Source organism: Labrus mixtus, chromosome 7, assembly GCF_963584025.1.
Source record: "Labrus mixtus chromosome 7, fLabMix1.1, whole genome shotgun sequence".
NCBI lineage: Eukaryota > Metazoa > Chordata > Actinopteri > Labriformes > Labridae > Labrus > Labrus mixtus.
Window position 1 is genome coordinate 1,869,955 of NC_083618.1, and position 21,325 is coordinate 1,891,279.

Here is a 21,325-nt window from a genome sequence, read left to right on the forward strand (position 1 = left end):
ATTCATGACATACTCATGGGGGTGGCAGTAGCACAGTCTGCAGGGACTTGGACTGGGAGCTAGAGAGTCGCCGGTCTGGTAGCTGGAGTGGTGCCAGTTCACTTCTTGACCTCTGCCGAGGTGAAGTAAAGCCTCCCCCCTGTGGGCAGCCCCCCCCTCACTCTGACATCTCTCCATCAGTGCATGTCTTTACTCAATAGTCATCATCTCTCTTCGTTACCCTGTCACATTTTTATTTATGTTCCTGTACAACACTGGTTTTGCACAATCAAAACAAAAGCAAGTACAATTTTCAGGGGGAATATTTAAGGTGTGTAACTGCACATTGTATTATATTTTGTGTATTCAAATCCTGAGACATACTTCTGATAGAAAAATACCAAAAAGCCTTTTGAATTTAATTCAGTCTAAATTGTTTAACCCATAAATATTTAAAACAGTTGTGATTAGCAGAAAGTTCACAATCTCAAGAGATATAAGCCTGTTTCTTCATGGGTAACTTTGAACTGGTTACACTCTGCTGTTGATGTTTGAGTATCTTGTTTGGAGCCTGCAGCTACTGTTAGCACTGTTTGTCCCTGATAGTCCGTAAAGGTAATACTTGCTTTTTTAATGTGTATTAACACACATTCAGGCACACGTTAGGTCATAGATCATTTATTCATTCCTTTGTGTCACAAACAGTCCCTGAATTCAAGACAAATGGCTTTTTATACACTTTGTGAAGTTGTTTTTGTGTACTTCTTCTATAAAATACATGGTTCTTTAATATACTTTTCATCTAAAAACTGTAGAAAACCCTGGTCTGACCTGCTCGCTTGTACAACTGTAAAGGAAGGAAGCCGCTCTCAATCAATCACACACACACACACACAATCACATCCACACACACAAGCATATGAACACATTCAAAACTGCTCGTCTTAATCCAGTACAAGAAACGATGTGAAAAAAATTCACAAAACTACAGTGGGTAAGCTTCCTCTGTCATATACATACACACACACACACACACACACACAGACACATACTGTACACACAGACGCACATAGAAGCCAGCTACACAGAGTCGAAGGAGGAAATTCATTCAGTAAGTAAACCCAGGCTCAGAGGACAATCTGTTTACCATAAGAGCTACAGGAGTTGAAGGGCGATGACCAGGACTGACACTGGGCGCTCTATGGGGCACGTTGGACATGTAGGTGGACTTGAGTTCAATTCAATTTGATGATCCAAATGTTTGCTGTTGTTCGTGAGTGAAAGTAACATAAAAACTCTTTATCTGGACAAGAGGAACTCAACCTATGGAATAAGAGAATACACTTCAATAACAATTAACTTACAAGCCTAGAATCCTAACATTATAAACAGAGAGCAGCAAATGTGTCTTTGTTGTCTTAAGTGCTCATCAAGAGAAAACCTACCATGTGTCAACAATGGCAAGAAAGTACACATACTGTACATCCTGTATTCCAGAAGAGTCCGGTGTGGTCTGAAACTTAATCTGGGCCAGCTCTCTCTCTGTCTCCTCGCCCAGTCACACCTGTTATACAGGCTGGACGTGTGTACACACTGCTCATGTTCGGGGGCATCAACCATCACCATTTTAATGAGACCATCTTCTTATAGTCTCATGGTGACAAAGGATCTGGTCAGACAAAATGAACCCCTACAGGGGTCCAAAAACAAGAGGTATGGTATTTATGGTCCAATAAAAGGCAGTCACATCAGGCTGACTAAGAGAAAACGCCCCGTCTCTTTCTCCTCCTCTTGCTCCACAGGGCCTGGTCCAGCCTCTGGTACCTTTAAAATTACACATTAAACTTCAAAACTAAAGCAAAGGGACTCCCACTCCGCCAGACTGGTCAGAAGAGATGCAAGGTGGTAGTAGTGGAGGTTTCAGGCAGGGCTGTTTCCGCTGTGAGTTCGGTTGTTTTGGCTTCAAGGATCTCTCAAGTGTCCACCACTGGTCCCATGGAGTCCTGCAGAGGGCTCTCCAGAATGGACGAGCTGTCAGGGGCGGGAGGGTGAGGGGAGCAAGCTACCCCTGCGTTGCACGCGCTACAGCCCATGCAACCCTGCGAGACGCAAAAAGTACATGCTCAGATATGCAGCGTGATATACAGCAAATATGTTTGTTTACAGATCCTCACCTGTGTGTCTATCTCCTGTGGGAGTGTGTGCTGTTTGATCCACGGATGGACATCAGCCAGCTCCTCTCTCTGCTCCTGGGTGAACCACGGCTGGAGGGACCGAAGCACCTGAAGCTTCTCCCTGTCTTCTGCCAGCACCTCATTCTGATCCCTGGAGGAGAAGGAAAGACAAGACACAAGGTAAGAGGTTAAATGCCATAGGGACAGTGTAGACAGGAAGCAGAGCAAATCTTAAGAACATCGCACTAATAAAACATGAATCAAAAAATAATGGCCAGCAGAGGGCGTTGAACACAAACTTTTTTTCCTTTATTTAAACAAACAAGTACGCTTGCTAGAAAACATCTTTGGATACACAAAATGAGAGATGAATACACCAAGTTGTCTACCAAAAAGAGCCTTAATAATACCAGATATTTAGAATAGGCCTTGACAACTGGCTAAATCTAAATGTATGTTTCCCCTCCACAGAAGATGATGACTTTCAATGCAAGTCATCATCTTAACTACAAAAGAAGAAAATAAGATATTTCATGATATGCTGTGTGTGGGTTTACATTTTTTAAGCATTTTGGGTTTATAGCCTGCTCTCAGTGTAAGAGTAGCGCTGTCTGTGTACCTGGGGTGGATCTGATACGTCATCATGACACGCTCAGGCGTGTGCTGGATCATGCTCCACAGGGAGTTCTCCACCTGAGTGTCGAAGCTGTGCTGGTGCTCTGCCGGGGCCTCCTGGCTCTTGCGGGCTTTGCGTGATGTGTCTGATGAGTCGTTGCTGGCAAAGTATTTGCTGCTGTTGCTGCTGCCTGTAAGCAAAAGGGGGCTCTGCATTAGTCACTAAAGCATAATGTTATGTCTTTGATACTGCCACGTTTTGGGACAGTTATGTGGGTTTAGTTTCTGAACGTGTTTATCCTCCTTACCAGTGAGTGAGGTGGAGGTTCCATTGGAACCAGATCCAGATCCCAGGGAGCCTCCTGACTCCCCTGACCCAGAGCCTGAGGCATTAGAGCCGGTCCCTGACCTGGCATCCTCCTGCAGCAGAAGGTCAAGCAGCTCACTGGATGTCGACTGGGTATCATGGTTTCCAGACTCACTGGGGATATCACCCTAAAGAAGGTAGAGTTTTAGAGGTCAGAACCAAAAACAATACTTGTGCTGTGAATACAATGACAGAGATGTGTACTGTACAAATATATATATATATATATACACATGTGGGCGGCAGTAGCTCAGTCTGTAGGGACTTGGGTTGGGAATCGGAGGGTCACCGGTTCAAGTCCCGGCACGGACCAAGTCCGGAAATTGGTCTGGTAGCTGGAGAGGTGCCTGAGCACTGCTGAGGTGCCCTTGAGCAAGGCACCTAACCCCCCCCATCAGCTCAGGAGCGCCCGCTGTGGGCAGCCCCCTCACTCTGACATCTCTTCATTAGTGCATGTCCATAGGATCCTGTTTGTGCATGTGTGTGTATTTCGGCCTATGTTTGTGTAACATGTTAACTAGACAGAGTGTAAAAACGAATTTCCCCTCGCGGGATCAATAAAGTATGAATTATTATTATTATTATATACTGGGTACTGATAACAATGCATTCACGTTTTGTTTCAAGAGAGAAGCTAAGGTAGAAAGCAGCAGACTCACCTTGTTGGCATGTTGTTCATGGAGGCTCTCTGCATAGTTGTGCCCTGTGCTGCTCTGTCCTTCGCTCGGTTTTGGCAGCTCCTCCTGAAGCAGGTTCAGCTGCAGAGGGGAACTGGAGCGGGAGCTGGAGAATAAAGCCTGAGGCTCAGCTTCCTCCTCCTCCTCCCCAATAGAGGAGCTAGCTCTGGGTGAGCAAAGCATAGGGCCCAGGGAGGTCTGGGAGGTTTGGGGGACTGGCTGGGCTTGGAACTGGGTCGGAGGAGGGAAGGGGGTAGTTCCAGGGGCAAAGCCTGCCATGGAAATGGGTGCCTGAGGCAGCATGGAAGAAGAGGATGGTGGGTAAATGGGGGGGAAACCAGGAGTGAAAGTTGGGTAGTTGGGCAGGATGACGGCCATGACCGGACTCATGTAAGGGCTGATGTTCTGGGTTGGAGCCATGATCTGCAGGTTGTGAAAGTTCTGGATATTCTGCATGTTCTGCATCTGGATGGATTGCATGCCGTGCAGGTTCTGGGGGGGCTGCATGATGTTGAAGTTGTAGTTGAACTGGGTTTGTTCAGGAGTTTGCACCACCATGGGGGTTGCTCCGGGCAGCTGTTGTGGTAATGGGGGTTGCTCCGGGCCAGGCTGGGTTGCCATCATGGGGAAGAATGATTGCTGGAGCTGGGCCGCTTGACTGTAGGGCGCCCCCAACTGCGGTTGGGAGGATTCAGAGGAGGGCCAAGAGGAGTGTGGGACACGGCGAGGCGGGCCTGGTGGGGAAGTGTAGCTGTCTGAGGAACCCTGGGGTTTGGGACGCTTGTGTCTGGACATTCCTCTTCTGGGGCGGTTCAGTCCACCAGCACTTAAGGGACGAAGGTAGTCGCCTGTGGTGAGAGGGACACAGGATGAAGACTAAGGGTCTATACAATGTCCCAAAAAATACCCCCATGTCATGTCCTATCTAGTTTACTTGACCTTGATGAAAAATGTAATTGTGGGTCATATTCTCTCCTCTTCTTTCATAAAAAAATGGTCCGCTGTATCTTTTGCCAAAGGAGTGACGATTCTTTCCTTATCATTTAGAGAATTCAAACTTTTCTTATCATCACTTAAATACTTGTGGGTTGTTTCACTCCTAAAAAGGACTATTCAAACATACCCTAAGTTCGACCAGAGTGAGAAAATTATATTCAGCAGTACATGTCGTCTGTCCCGTCCATAATGAAATACATACCTGGGTGGTGTGAGTGAGCCTTAGAGCTGTTGTCAAGCTGCAGATAGGAGCTGTAGGGGCTCTGCAGGATGCGATTGCGAAATCGATCCACATATTCTTGTTCCTCTTTCTGGGTGTGCGCTGACAGCACCTCCTTGGTGAGACCTATGAACCTTGGTTCCTCTGTGGCGAGGCTTGGGGTCGGACGGATGGGGGTCGGAGCAGCATCAGCAGGCTCACTGCCCATCGGGGCATCCTCCAGTGCTGTAGCCTCTGTGGGAAAACAGAACAATAAAGTATTAAGAAGATGACACTTCATCCATCTCAATGATGTTTTACATCTACGGCTGTTAAGTGATGACATTTTTTAATCGCGATTACAATTTAATTGTTAATTCCAACTAATTGCAAGCTTAATCACGTGTTTGAAATTACATAATTTTGCATGCATATGTTGTTTGTTTTTACTTCCTGTATGGATACAAACCTGCTTTTATTTTTAAAGGAAACAAGGAAATAGTATAATAGGAATATAATAGGAAATAGAAGAAAGGTTACAGCATTAACTTCACCATGAAAAAAAGGAACTTGTTGCTGATCAAAAAGCCAAAGAGGACAGTAAAAGAGTGAAATGTTTGATGTCACAGGGTGGATGTTACTTTTGACTCGTCAACTGAGCCATCTTGGAGATTTTCAAAGTGAAATAAGCCATTTCTCTCTTTTCCATCACTGTACCTACAGAGATACGCTACTGTCAGTGCAGAGCTACAGTGCGCCTAAAGGGAAAAAGTAGCTAGTGATCAATGCATTACTTAAGTAGCTATTGATCAATGCATTACTTAAGTAGCTATTGATCAATGCATTACTTAAGTAGCTATTGATCAATGCATTACTTAAGTAGCTAGTGATCAATGCATTACTTAAGTAGCTAGTGATCAATGCATTACTTAAGTAGCTAGTGATCAATGCATTACTGCACATTGCTCCTTTTGTAATAATACAGAGCAGCAGACAGATCCGTATGGAAGCGATTAGTGATCAGAATTCAAGTGATAAAGCTAATTTGAAAATTCAAATGCATTAACAGAAATGCTTTTTAATTTTCAGAATATGAGTGTATTATTTGACTCAAAAATAAAATGATGATTAATTTATCTAATTTGAATTTTAGTTTTCAACTTCAAAAATGCACAGTCTTTGACTAAATTAAAATGAGGAAGAAAATGACACTTGCTTTATCATTTTCAAAAAATGCCCCGCTAAATCTGTATCATAATTCAAATGAAAAAGCTCATTTTAAAATGAAAATACAGTAACAGAAACACTTTTTAATTTTCAGATTATAGGTGCATTATTTGACCTATATTTAAAATGAATATTCAGTCATCCAGTTTGCATTATACTTTTACTCTCTATGTATGCATATTGTATGACATCATTCAAATGAAAACTAAAAGGTCTTTGGCTTTTCGTTTTCAAACTTGCCGTGCTAAAAAGTGATCATAATTCAAACCAACTCGAAAACGAAATGGCAAAGTGGACGGCGCAGGAAAGTGACGTCAGACTCCAGCTCCCAGGCAGGTGAACGTAATATTTACAGTCTATGAGGCGAGTAGGCAGAACGCGCAGTACGATGGGTGGCGGGGTGAATCTTTAACGCTGGTACAAGCTCCAAACTAGTTGTTGCCCTGATTTTGATTCAATTTTAGCCTTGTAGTTGATTATTCTTTTAATAACTACAAAACAATCTCTGAAAGGGAGAGAGAGCTCATACAGTCGGTCGAGAGGGAGAGTGTGTGCCATTACGCACAGAGGATGAGAGACACTTTGTGCACAGAGCTGGAGAGATTATTTGAAACAGAAAATTCAATCGATAATCTTTTTTAATGTAATTAAGTTAAGCAGAGAAGAGAGTGATCTATAATCTATCAATAAACTGGTCTTAGGACACGTCTGTGTGAATTTCACAGCGTGCAGATGCTGAGTGACTCTCACGGTCAGAGATAGTGGGCATGGTGTCACAAGTGAGACTTTGTCAGCTCGGGTCATAAAGCTGCTGTGTCATGCTCGTTTAAAGTTCAGTGTGCGCTGAAAAAAACACTCAGATCACCACCTGTATCACAGTGTGAACTAAAGTCTGCCCTAGTGTTAAAGATTCACCCCGCCACCTGTCGTACTGTGCGTTCTGCCCGCTCGCCTCATAGACTGTAAATATTACGTTCACCTGCCTGGGAGCTGGAGTCTGACGTCACTTTCCTGCGCCGTCCACTTTGCCATTTCGTTTTCGAGTTGGTTTGAATTATGATCACTTTTTAGCACGGCAAGTTTGAATTATGTCATACAATATGCATACATAGAGAGTAAAAGTTTAATGCAAACTGGATGACTGAATATTCATTTTAAATATAGGTCAAATAATACACCTATATTCTGAAAATTAAAACGTGTTTCTGTTACTGTATTTTCATTTTTAAATTTGCTTTTTCATTTGAATTATGATACAGATTTAGCGGGGCATTTTTTGAAAATGATAAAGCAAATGTCATTTTCTTCCTCATTTTAATTTAGTCAAAGAATGTGCATTTTTGAAGTTGAAAACTAAAATTCAAATTAGATAAATTAATCATCATTTTATTTTTGAGTCAAATAATACACTCATATTCTGAAACTTAAAAAGCATTTCTGTTAATGCATTTGAATTTTCAAATTAGCTTTATCATTTGAATTCTGATCACTAATAAGTAAGTTTTTTTTTACTCAGAAAGTGCTTAAAAAACAACAGTTACAATAATTCCTCATTATAACAATGTGTAATAAGGATTCGGTATGAAGTATCTGTTACTACAAAACTTAGTACAGAAATGTTACAAATACAAAACAGAAATGTTTCTGTAGTGAAAAACGTGTGCTGTATTTCTGAATGGGGATGTTGAACTTGCAAACCGATGCACACCATTGATTTAACACTGGCCTTTACCTTTCGTTAAGTGAGAAAGGCACAACAACACACAGTGATCATTGAGCAATACGTGGTTCACATGTGAACTGAATGATGTTTGCAGGCCTTTCCTCTCCCAATACATCCTTAAAAAAAAGGAATCCAAGGCTTTCCTCTAAAATGATTTTACCACCACATTGAACTGACAAGTCGCATGTTTCTGCCATGATCTCACACATTGATGCAAGTGTATGGTCAAGTACCTGATTCAGGTTGTGGCACATGAACGATGGTGCTGCTGTACGAACACTGGCTGGTGACAGACACTACACTCATGGCCTTTGTTGACATTGTGATGTCTGTCAGAGGTGCTCCAACAACTGCTGCTGATGTAGGGGCCACTGACACCCCACTGTCCAACACCACTGTGCAACAAAATGAAATCAGTTATTGTGACTTCTTTAACAAATCTAACAAAATACATCTTGTGTAGCCGGTGTGGAAAGGTGTGGTGATTGTGGCGTGTTTATACCATCTGAGCTGGCCTGGGCTGTGTCTGTGGCTCCAGCAGGCTTGTCATCATCTGAGGATGAGGAAGAAGAAGATGTGGCTAGGGAATGAGAGTTACTCTTCCGCTTAAGGGCTGGACCTGTGCAGCTCTCCAAATATCTATAAACACATAAACATAGACAAACACAATTAACAGCATGTTAGAGGTTCAGTAGGGTGGCTGTGCTCAGTTGGTAGAGTCGTCACCTCTCAACCAGAAGGTCGAGGGTTCAATCCCCAGCTGGGCAACATGTCCGATGTGTCCTTGGGCAAGACACTTAACCCTGAATTGCTCCCTCTGCTTCGGTGGTGGTGTATGAATGGGATTAGTTACTTCTGATGGATGATACTACATAGTGATCACTACCATCAGTGTGTGAATGTGTAGGTGTGACCTGCAGTGTAAAAGCTCTTTGAGTAATCGGAAGACTAGAAAAGCGCTATATAAGCTCAAGTCCATTTACCATTCAGTTTATTACCGTAAAATCCAGAATATAAGTCAGAAACGCCAAAAGAAAAAAGATTTAAACTGTCTTCCTTAGTGACGATTCCTGTTGTGTTCAGTGAAGTCACACAACGTGCAGTTTGTGTTCAGCTCTGTCGCTCTTCAGGTGCCATCTGCTTTTGCTTTGTGGAGTTTGCACTCCTACAAGCTACAGTACGGTAGTTGAACTCTCAGCCTTACGTTAAAAGTTGTGAAGTACCGACACACAGCTTGTGAGTCGCGCTGCCCGACTCCACTGGTCACTCGTTAACTTTAATATAGGACCCTTTCTATCAATAGAGCGCTACACAAGTATTACTGAACAATATGCCACCGTTTGCTATAAATGCATGAGGGAGGGAGAAGAATGGTAAAAAAGTAGCACAGCCAGCCAGATCTGTGTCGCTGTGTATCCCAACAGCTTGCAATCAGTTTACAATACACAATGTATGGGGATTTATTTACAATCATGTCACCTCCAGTGCAGTGTGTGACGGCACTGGCTGCACTCGTGGTAATGACAGCGCGTGTGTCTGCATTTTATACCTGTATATTGGTTGCACAGATGTTTAAGACACAGCCAACTTTTTAGATGAAAAAAAAAAAAAAAAAGATTTTCAGTTATGTGCTAAAACAGGGGCTGGATGATGGTCCCTCCACACACCTGATAATGTTGTCCACACAGTTGATCTGCTGATAGGAGGGGATGTGTGTTTGCTTCCTCTCCTCTTCATGATTTCTCACCTCAGGGTTGGAGACTGTGGGGGGAAGTGCTCCTGGGACAGAAAATTGGGAATTTGTATTTTATTTTTCACATTATATTAAGTTTTTTCTTCTTAATATTAGTGTCTGCCTTACCTTTCGTAGGTTTGCAGAGAAGAGCATTTTTGTGGCTGGAGCCCGGACAGGCTTGCTGCCCCCAGCTCTTGACTCTGTTGACGTCGGCACAGATCTGCTGCAGAGTCATCTACAATAACACACACACACACACACACACACACACCACAATTAACCTCTGCCCCAGGGGTGACTGCTAGTTTCCCCATGCCTGTGACCTCACTGTGATGTCTCACCGGCTCTCTGTGCGAGTCCTCCCACATGTTACCATTGCTGTCACTTGAGGAAGCTACACTGATGTAGTGCTCATGAGAGCCGTTACTTCCCAAGCTGCCGTAACCACTGGACCCATTGTTGTGGACCGGCTGTGGAGAACAGACACAAAGAAGTGAAGAGAAAAAAAAATGAAGTTAATAAAAGAGCGACACACAATTCTCAAGACCAAATGTTGTAGGAAAGAAAAAAAGAAAAAATTATTTTGATGATGATGATGATTTTCACTTAAATGAGCTAATCTTAGTATTTATGGAGCTTTAAACTGCCATCTTTAATCTTTTTACCGATAAATGATGTTACATATTTGAAAATCCTTTTTTTTCAGTGCTAACTTGATGACCTGCAGGAAAAGCTTGTAGATCTTTGATTGTAGATCTTTTATGTCCTCATGTGTGACCAGGACATCGTCTTTGTTCCGAGCAGCGAACACATCCTCATTCAGGGGACTCCTGGAGACAAAAGAAGGAAAACGCAGGGATGTTGTCTTTACCATGACATCATTTATTGAATCAGTCTCTTAGCAACTGCTTTTGTGCAACTTACGTCCTGACTTTATGCCGTCCAATGATGAAGGCCACCTTGCGGCTCCAAGGGTTGATGAAGCTGGACCAGCTGGTGTCCAAGGTGATGTGGTCTCCGTTCTGACAGCGCAGACGCACCGGAGAGTGTTCAAACGGAGACTGGCCAGCATACTTTAACACTGTGCAGGATGAGAATGAGAGAGAGGGGTGAAGATAGAGTAAATGACTGATCAGTCATTACAAAGACTGGAGACAACCTAAAACTTTTTTTTAGTGCTACTGTTAATATAATTAATAAAATGTTTTGAATATTTATTGTCAAAATACATGACAAACTTCCAACTCAATAAGTTGAAATACAAAAAAATACACCTTTGCTCTCCTTGAACACTTACCTTTCCGATGCATCGACAGCATTAAGGGGCGGTCGTCCGGGTGAATGCATGTCAGCAACGACGTGCCAATGAGATCCTGAGGAAGGTATCCTAGCAACGGCACAGCCCTGTAGATAGCAACCATCACATTTGTTTAATCAAAACACTGACGCTGAAGCTCGTTGTGTAAACTCTGACTGTGGACATGTTTGTGTGTGCACTGACCTGTCATCGACTTCCAGGAACACACAGCCAGGAGAGTGAGTGGTGGTGAAGATGCGCTTGTCCAACGGGATCCGAGGTGCTGCATGGAAGGATCATAACAATGTCACAGCGAGGTCAGCAGGACAATTAAAGTCTAAGTGCATGAACGTTTTTTCATATTGATGACTAAATAGCAAAGGTAAGAAGGGATATTAAATGAAGTCATGATAAAGATTTAATCACCACTTTCTGAGAAAACATGCTTGTCCAAACTAAAGGATAAAACAGTAAGAATTTAAGTCAGTCAGTTCACAGTTTAAGTGTGTGGTGCAATGGTTGTACCCTCATATCCAGATATAATTCGCTCAGCAAGCGCCAGGCAGCACGACTCCTCCTCCGCCCCACCGCTTGCTTTCCCCTGCACCTTCAGCAGGTAAGGTGTTATCCGAAACGGGTTGTAACGCATCTCACCGTCACAGTCCTTCCCACCCCTACAACATTGACAGAAGACTTAATATCTAACATTATGTGTCATTTATACCAACAGCTTTGACTGAACTATTATCAGAGAGAAAGAACAAATGCAGACTACAGCCATGTCTACATGTTTCAACAATAAAAGTAATCAGTCAAACCAAACAAACTTGTTTTATCCTTACATGTGTGGCTATTCCCATTCTCAGACTTCAACTACTGGTAAAGATGGCTCAAATCTGTGTAATCTCACGGTATTCTGAGCAATTCCAATTTTCTCTAAGAGATTTTATGATTCTGAAATCATAGCTCTTTGGAATGCATGGAATAAGGAGAAAGATTAAAAGAGTTTAGAGACAGAAAATATACTGACCTGATTCTGCAAAAGAAAGACTTGACCTGCGCACAGTCAAACAGAACCCCTGCTGCGGACACCAAACAGAGGACACTGAGGTAAGTATGTGACATTTTTAAACTCTCTATTTTATCTACTATAAATCACATATTAATTAATTAAAAAGAACAAAAGTATATTTTATGACAAACACAGTTAAGTATAAAAACACAATTGAATAAAGCGGAATATTTAAATCTGTTCAAAGATAATCAACGTGATCCAAACACACCTGTGTGTGAGTTGCTCCAGGGAGGCAGATGTGGCTGAGCCGTGTGGGAGTAGAAGACGTTAACATCTTGGTGGAAGAGCAGCTCCACGAACTTGGCCGACTCCAGGAACTTTCTCTTGCAGCAAAGGATGCTGGGAGCTTGCTCCGATGCGTACAGCACTCGGCCGCTCGACAGGGAGAACACCACCACAAAGGAGTCCTGCACAAGGAAACGGAGACACGCGTGCACACACATGTAGAAGGACACAGACACATACACACAAGCGAGCCAAGTCACACACACGCAAAAGCAGTGAACACATACACTCACAAACACACGCCCGCCCGCCCACCCAGGCGTGAGGCAATAATGATTGTGTATGTGGATGTATGAAAGAGAGTTTGCCTCTTTACAACTATGAAACCATTTAGAGAAAGATAAAAACATTTCCTCTAAAGTGACTATTAGGGATGCAACAAAAAACAACAACTAATAATTAAACAAGCAGTTTGATAAACCTCAACTCCATTTTTAATCAAAAGTGCTTTTTATAATCTCAGTAAAACTAACGAAATGAAAAATCTAATTATTCTTCATTTAATTTATTTAAAATCAAATCATGGCTCAAATCAACTCAATCATGTCCTCATCACACATAAACACTTTTTCATGAACTATGTTTGATAATGTTGTAGTGTATTGATACAGTATGTGATTATGGCTTTGTTGTTGTGGTGTATTGGAGATATATGTTGCGGTATAGCTGTGTTTTTTTTAGTGTAGTTTTTAAAGTCTAGTGCTCTGAGCCTATTATTGTTTTAATATAATGTATGAATTTCACTGTGGACTAGTGTAATGCCATTGTTCAGTGGTTGTGTATTGTCTTACTGTTGTGATGATGTTGTTAGTGTATGTTTTGTTTCTTCACAGAGACATTGTCTCTGTTTCCTGCCCAGGGACTACAGATGTAAATTAGCTTATATCTAACTCTTGTACAGCTAATTGGCTGTACACTGTCCCTGTCAAAATAAACAAATAAATTAATTAATTAATTAAATAAATAAAAAGCTGCATCATATCAACAACAGCATTTGTTGCCAAACCAATAGCAAAGTCTGTTAAGAGGGCTACGCATGTACTCATAGAACTGGAGTTACATCCAGTAACTGAACACAGCCCTCTGTAACAGAGTTGGTTTGAAGCTGCGGACAACAACAGGCTCTTACTTGACTGACGATAAATTTCTGATTGTTGTCACCTGTAACCACCGGCTGATACCTGTCTGACACAGACACGCTGAGATGAAACGGAGAAAACTACAGAACCATGGGGGTCTGATCTGACACAGCATCAGACAGCACCTGGGGCTGCTTTTGGAATCTCATATGAGGATTTTTAATCCATTTGTTGTTGTTTTTCTATGCAGTAGTTAAGGTGGAGGGCGCGTGTTGCTAAGGCGGCGGCCTCAACTATATATAAAGCGCTGCAGGAAACACTGATATATATATTTTAAAATACTGTTATGTCTTCATATTGGAACAACGGGTCCACATAGCACTACTTAACACGCTACCTTCTTCTCACTGAGACTATACACCATAGACCATGAAGGTGTATAAATGGAAAAACTCCTCAGAATTGAATACCAAAAAAAAAACCGAACTGAAAACTGTGACCAAAAAAACCAAGGTAGGTATTGCTCCGTGGGCTGACTGTATTGTTGCACCCCTAGTTCATATCATGCAAATGATTCTCTAATATCTCTGTTCAGTTGTGTGTGTGTAGCAAGTTGATCAAAACAACTTTTTCTTCTTAATATTATTATTATTATTATTAATATTAAAATGGTAATGTACAGCCACTGCTATAGTCACACCCTCAGGTTAAACATTTTCATTGGTAATGTCAAATCCCTTAGTTCTTAAATATCTCCCTTATTCTTCTTCCACCTATCATCTGTGATAAACATGTAAAACCTTTTTAAACTCGTTTTTAATAAACAAAATCTATTTCACCCGGAACGCTGTTTCCATTTCCTATCATTCAACGAGATTTATTCTAGTGATGATAATGATAATGGTGGTGGTCGTTGTAACAGTGATGATAGTAGTCAAAGTATTATTCACAGTTGTAATTTAAATCATAATCGCTCTTATGTTAGAATTATTATTTAAAGTATTATTAGTGGCAGTAGATATAGTGGTAGAACTATAATAATTATTATTATTATCATTGTTATAGAATAGTAAATTATACTTTTTTTTATTGTTATTATTTATATTGTTATTATATTTGTTAACCTTGTTACTGTAACTTTCATTGTAGTTGTTTCTGTTATTTTAACGACTACTATTTCCATTTTTACCTTGAAAGGTTTAAGGCAGTCACTAAAATAACTTTTTTTTTTTAAATCCTTTTAAAATTTCAAACCTGTTTTTTTATTTCTCTCTTCTTTAGATTTTCAGTGAATCATCTACTTCTCCTTTCGTAAGATCAAAATTATACGATTCCAATTTTATGAGGACATGGAGGCAGTTCCTATTTTTTCTTTTTTCAACATATTTTTCCTTTACCAATTGTCTTTTACTTTTCTATTTTAATTACTCTACTCCACCCCTCCCAGACACAGGCACAATCACTGCTTCACTCACTCACTCATTATTCATTAGGGAGGGGCAATAGAACAATAACATTAACAACAATACTAATAATACTAACATCAGAAACCATGTCCTGACAACCAATTTGTGTGCCTTGAGGGAGGGGGCTCCCTTCCCTTTGGGTCTGGTGCCCCCCCACCAACATGTACACACCTACAACTAGCTGGGCCCTGCAGTTGGCAGGTTCCCTTCTAGCGGTTTGGGGACTGCCAATGTGGGACCTGGCCGGAAAGACACCATTGGTTCATCATTCCCAGCCCCGCCTCCCACCATATCATCAGCAGTCAAGCTCCCGTCTGAAAGCCTTACACCAGCTACCAACCCCTCACCCTCAACCCCACTCATACCCTACACCGATCACCTTTCACACAACTACCAATCTACCCATTCATAAACACTTATTCATACATCCCCCTTCTAATTTTTTTCTAGTCACCTTTTTGAAGGCAATCACATTTTAAAGTTTTCTACTTTCTTTCGTTTTGTTGTCTGATTATTACACAACTGTCTTAACTGTCCTCCCTCACCTTGGTGTGTACTGTACTGCACTTGCTTTCACCTTTTTTCACAATAAAGTTTACAAAAAAAGCAAAAGAATCAGTCCCTGCAAGTTCTGTGTGTGTGTGTGTGTGTGTGTGTGTGTGTGTGTGTGTGTGTGTGTGTGTGTGTGTGTGTGTGTGTGTGTGTGTAAATATATGTACCGTGTTTTTAAGGGTGTGTTCAGAAGTGACTCTCTCCAGCTCTTCCAGGGTGCAGACGGTGGCATTGCTCCTCTCATCCTGGCTATTTCTCATCAGCAGTTTGTAGTATTCACTGTTGGCTACAGATAAACACAAACACATATACTGTATTAAAACAACTAAAAAGGAAATCAGGCTTATGGAGAAAAGCAATGACATTACTCTGAAATAAAGGCTTAAAGAGTGAGAGGCTATGTTACCTTGCACCTGCTTGACACAGTTGAGTGCATAATGTAAGGCCTCCACTGTGCTAGCTTTGCTGCGGCTGCGTTTGTCTGATGGTAGCCTCTTCTTCATCTCTGCCACTGTGAGCATCATCTCTCTGTGGGTCTGGCCTTTGCCATCAGCTGCATTCTCACTGCTACAAACACACACATTTGTAAGGTTTTACATTGTTGAATGTGGTGGCAAACAAAATAACTATAAGCACAAATTTAAAATAAGTAATTGTTGGTGCAGACTTTTCAAGTGTGCTGGTAGTTTTCATTCCAGATACATGGCGCTTAAAAAATACCGAATTATTCTTCTCTGGTGTTCAGTTTGGCCTTTCTGTTTTTAACAGAGCGGCAGTTCATAAATGAACAATTTAGTGCTTTACAAACTATAATGCTTCCACATCAGTTTTCAGAAACAATTTGTGGCTCAATTTTGACCTTCCATGATTAATGTAGCAACATGCCATTTTGGTTTTCCTTTGTAATCTGCAGCATTGTGTTTAAGGTTTACCTTTAAAATAGATGGTAATAACAGTCATCTGGTTAAACATCAGACTTGCTTATAACCAGTAAGATGATCTGAGGGGTTCTGAGTCTTGTTCAAGTGAATGTTGTATTCAGAGTTTTTAGCTATATCTTGCTATAACAATGTTCTAAGAGAAAAAAAACAGGAAGACTAAAACATAAATGAAAATAAATGTGACCTTCACTGTTTGCAAAATGTGTCAAAATTTTGTTTGTAGAGTTTTATATTCATACATTTAAAGTGTCTGTTGTTAAATGCCGAGTTACATTTGAAAACTTTGTGCTAACACGTGAATATACTGTAAGTCAATTGAGGCTACATCAAACAGGAAATACCTCTTGGTTGAAGCTGAGATGGATCCTGTGGCACTACCAGGGCTGTGATTGGACGACAGAGAGAGGTCATTTGATCCGCTAGTCATCTCCTCGTCATCCTGCCCCACTTCTCCACCTGAAATTCCGCTTTCCTCCCCTCTGAGGCGCTGTGATTGCGGCCCTGACAACACCCTCCCTCCCTGCTCTCCACTTTCTCCTGCAGCTGACTGTAACACAGGGTCCTCCCCATCAGGATTGCTGTCCACTCCCGGCATCTCCACTCTTTGGTCGCACATCAGTGGCAATTTGTCCATTCACGGTGATCAGTGAAGGTCTTCATATGTTCAATAAGGTGAATGGGTTCCATGTGGGGACTATGATTTGGTGTGCATTCAATCAGTGCTGAATGTTGAATGTAAAGTCTCTCCTTTGACACTGGAAAACAACAAGAAAAAAGGAGAGATGATGAACAGTGGCTGTAGAATTGCAGGGTTAAATTTACAACATGGAATAACTAGCAGCTGGACTTTACCAAGCAGCCAATTTAACACTGAGGTGGGACCACCGTGATGGAAAGAAAAAGAAAACTGATCTGTACACAGGGTTAGGCCACATTAAGATCTACTTTTACATTTAAATAAAAAAGTTATTTCAAAGGCAATAAAGCCTGCCAAAAAAGGAATGACACATAGCTGGATTGCTGGTGGTTTGTTCACACAGCAGCGACCAGAGAGTGAGTCTGTCGAAATGGAAACCTGAAAGCTTTAAATGAGGTAAAGATCAGGTCATCCCCTGATGACACAGAACAAGTTAGGACTTATTTTACCCTTTAAAGAGACGCCAATTGAGAATTCTGTTAAGGTCTGAACAGGATTTTAAAAGTCTCTCCTAAACATTACTTACTGAGATAAGGCAGCAGCTTGCTTTACTAAGCGCAAATATTCTTAACAATCAAAATATGCAGTGCTAGTAGGTTTTCACATGTTTTAAGAAAATAGTAGACAAAATGTCCTGGAAAAGACATGGAACAGCATTTTAAGGTGTCACTCACAAGATGTTATCATCTATTTCAGGGGGTGGTATTTGTACTGAGGTTTGTATCAGGGACAGCTCTGTCATGTAATTAGTTACACCAGTGCCAAAAAAGTGTGCCATTAAAATGTTGGATGAGGCAAAGAAAAAGCAACATATTAAAAATGCTTAACCTTGTACCAGAATTACAACTGAAATACTGGCGTTTTAAAGAAAAACAAACTTGTTTTTGACCTATTTTGACACAGGACACATAGTTGTGAAATAAAAACAAAGACACAGAGATAAAATGTTTGGTACAAACACGCAATGTTTTTCAATCTCAAATGTGAACAAACACAATCTGCCTTGTTATCTAATACTATCGGACTGCCTGACCATCACACTGACTCATCTACGATTTACACATATGAGCACATTTTATCCATCAATACTGCCAGCACCAGGACACAACTCTGCCAAATGGCAGTCTTTACACCCCAACAAAGACCACAGTAATACTGTGATAATCTGCAGCATGATAGCTGCTGCCAGACGAGACATTTCCCTCAGCTTTCCTCCAAATGAAATGGGGCTCAATTCCTCTGGAGGCTTGGCAAGTAACACATCTTATTTCATTTTCAAAAGGGCTTCAATTCATACTTGGTATTTATTTTTTAATACAGCTGTTTTCAAACTTAGCATATCATAATATTAATGCTAAGCATTCCACTCTCTCTTACAAATTTTGTTTTTTCAGCATGAATACAAAATTCTGAGGACAGGTTCAGTAAGACACAGAGAAAGAAAGAGACACACTGAGATGTGAGTGTGGAGCCGGCAAAAAATATCCTGCGTCGTTCAACTGTTCGTCACCGAAGGATTACATAAACAGCTTGCTCAATTCGGGAGCATGTAAGCCATCCTCCTATTGTACCTGTTACATACGTGTGTGCAGCACACAGACGCAGAGCCAGGATTACTACGCTGTAGGTTTGATGCTCTGGCTGAATCGTACAGCACACAAACAGAGGTGATAAAGCCATGCTTAGGTCAAGGCACACAAGGTTATTAATCTGGACTTTTGTCCCCCACTTGGTTCACTGAACCACTTATAGCAATGACATGAATGCACTACTACTCGTGAATTTATTTACCTGTAATTTGACACTGTAAATGGCTTTCGATGTGTATAGTTACAGGAGTACAACCTCTCTCATATTTATAATGAATAAATATGAATGGTTTTAGAAACACACACTTTTAATCAATTAATTTAACTGTTGAATCGTACATATAGCAATTCTACAATCAAAACAAGGACAAAAAGCTGAAAATAAATATCTGAACAGATCCTGACTGTAGTCTACCCTACTTGTATATGTAGATTGTAGATCAATATGTCCAAACACTATTGTTAAAAAACAAGTTATAAAAGCTATTTTAATAATTATGGGCTTACAGCAAACAAGTTTATCTGTGTTCACCCATTCTGTAAAAGATTAACTACATATTTGCTGAGTATATTTATTTACAGTTTGCACAGAACTTGTGTTTTAATGGTAAGGCAAAAAAGTCACAAGATAATTCTTTAAATTGATAAATGATAATAAATTTAAGAGCTGTGCTGCAGCGCTCCAATACCTGGTAGAAGGACTAGTCTAACCGCAAATTGTTCAGTCAATAGCACAAGGCAATCATGACAACATTTCTTTACGAGTACAAAAAAAAATCTTACTAGGTTTCTAGTGCCATAACCTTTATGATGCCTGTGTTTTACAACATAAGGAAAAAGAAAAGAAAAAAAACTGTGTGTACAGTACTCCAAGAACCATGAGTGGTTGATCTTTGATTGTTTTCCAGTCAACTGAATAATTGATCTATACTGGATATCCTTTTTCTGTCTTATACTTATGTCTTATTGGGTGGAAAAAGAGTGGAGGAGGTATTCAAAAAGTTGAAAAATTAATCTTACAGATCATCTCAGACACTCAACTAACACAACACTAATACCATCAAATTCCTGCCAATACGGAAGTGAAAGCCTGGCAGGATATACATCCCCAGGCCGATCACATTATGAGATCATAATATTATATAATAACATTCAGTCTAGCAACATATAAACTTGGTCAATCTCCATGTTAAAGTTCTCATTAAGCTGTCCATGGGCCATTAAGTAAGATTATGGTTAAAACAGGGTTAACTGACGTCTGATGACAAGTTAATTTAGTAACAATATGTACGAGCTTGAGTTACATACTTCCATAAATAATACCCTGAACCTGTCATGAAGCCACAAAACCGATTAAGATTATCAATACAACAACAACAAAAAACATGCACGAATACAGCTGGTATGAAATAGGATTTAAAGTCAATACTGACACCGTGTTTCTTGCTTCCAACAACTGGAAAATATAAAGCTTTCCAGACTGCAGCAACAGCCCCAAGCCCACTCCAACTAAAAACAAACCTGACCCTCATAATGGTTCACTGAGGCCCCACATGAACCCAGTAACCTCACCACTGAACATTTAAAGGCTTAGAGGAGAAACATCTGACCTTACTACTACTACTACTACTACGAGAAAACTTAAGCACAACAGCCAATACGAAACTAGACAATTTTCCACGAATCTGGACATTGAACTACTTTGTATTGATACATTATAAACTAAATTAAACAGGTATTGTATCTGTCCAATAGCAAACCCTTAAAGCTTTAAGTGATTTTAGAGGGTTTTAGGATAAATTTAACTCTATTTACCGTGTAACGTTAAGTGAAAGCTTGTTAAAATGTAAATATTCAAATTAAAACGTAATGAGCAACAGTGTGTTACTATCTGCATCCTCCTGACTTTAAGCAGACATGTTTATATAGCCAGCTATCGCGGGAACAGTACACGGACAACTGCTGCTGTCGGGAGTGGGAAAACAGCTGAAACTTGATAACATGCTAAAAATACAAGAGTATACTAGGACTAAAAGAATACAAGACAACGAATACGTTAAATGTGTTTACATCCACAGTTTTCTGGTGTTGGTGTTGTGGGCGAGGCGGTTTGCTAGCATGTTAGCATAGCAACCACTGCCAACGACACTACAAATCTAAGTCTTCTGATGAAATATTTACCTTTCGGTTTCACGCGTGTCTTCGCTTCAGTATTCCAAAAAGTAAATATAATGTTTCTGTTTTCCTCTCTCGGTCGTTTGTTTAAAGTATTTTTATTAATCATGCCCCAGTCACGTAGCTAAATCCTCTTCCATTTCGGAGCGCTTGACACATTTGTGCAACGTGAGGCCGGTAGGGAACTACTCCGCCCACTTCACGCTGATTGGCTAGGGGACTTTTGTATCTGTCGTGTGATTGGACGTTACCCTTATAGTGGGCGTCTTTGAATACGGACTGTTCGCCGGCTTGCTGAAGGTTCACGTGGACCACCATGTTACGCAACAGGGTGACAACAAGCACGACGTAGACTGAGCAAGCACCGACTCTCCACCAACCTGCTGCATTCACAGACCCATCAACGACGGAAACAAATATTTAGTTGCCCTTACATCTGTAAAATGTATTCACCTGCTTAATTTCAGATGTTTCACA

General features: G+C 40.9%; 1 protein-coding gene across 2 annotated transcripts; it reads right to left on the minus strand.

Annotated features, from left to right (window-relative positions):
• Positions 1-208: 208 nt before the first annotated feature.
• Positions 209-21,023, minus strand: per3 (period circadian clock 3). 2 transcript variants are annotated; one of them, XM_061042016.1, is made up of 22 exons: positions 20,855-21,023; positions 16,729-17,142; positions 15,853-16,013; positions 15,614-15,732; positions 12,273-12,471; positions 12,020-12,068; positions 11,515-11,663; positions 11,194-11,272; positions 10,990-11,096; positions 10,617-10,773; positions 10,414-10,522; positions 10,034-10,162; positions 9,819-9,927; positions 9,625-9,736; positions 8,460-8,596; positions 8,191-8,352; positions 5,011-5,262; positions 3,795-4,660; positions 3,077-3,263; positions 2,773-2,959; positions 2,154-2,304; positions 209-2,078 (listed from the first exon to the last, which is right to left on the minus strand). In XM_061042016.1, the coding sequence occupies exons 2-22, from the start codon at positions 17,019-17,021 to the stop codon at positions 1,953-1,955; spliced, it is 3,840 nt and encodes a 1,279-aa protein (XP_060897999.1). In that variant the 5' UTR covers positions 17,022-17,142; positions 20,855-21,023; the 3' UTR covers positions 209-1,952. The 2 variants fall into 2 exon arrangements, with proteins under 2 accessions (XP_060897999.1, XP_060897998.1); XM_061042015.1 differs by having other exon boundaries at positions 12,020-12,071.
• Positions 21,024-21,325: the final 302 nt, after the last annotated feature.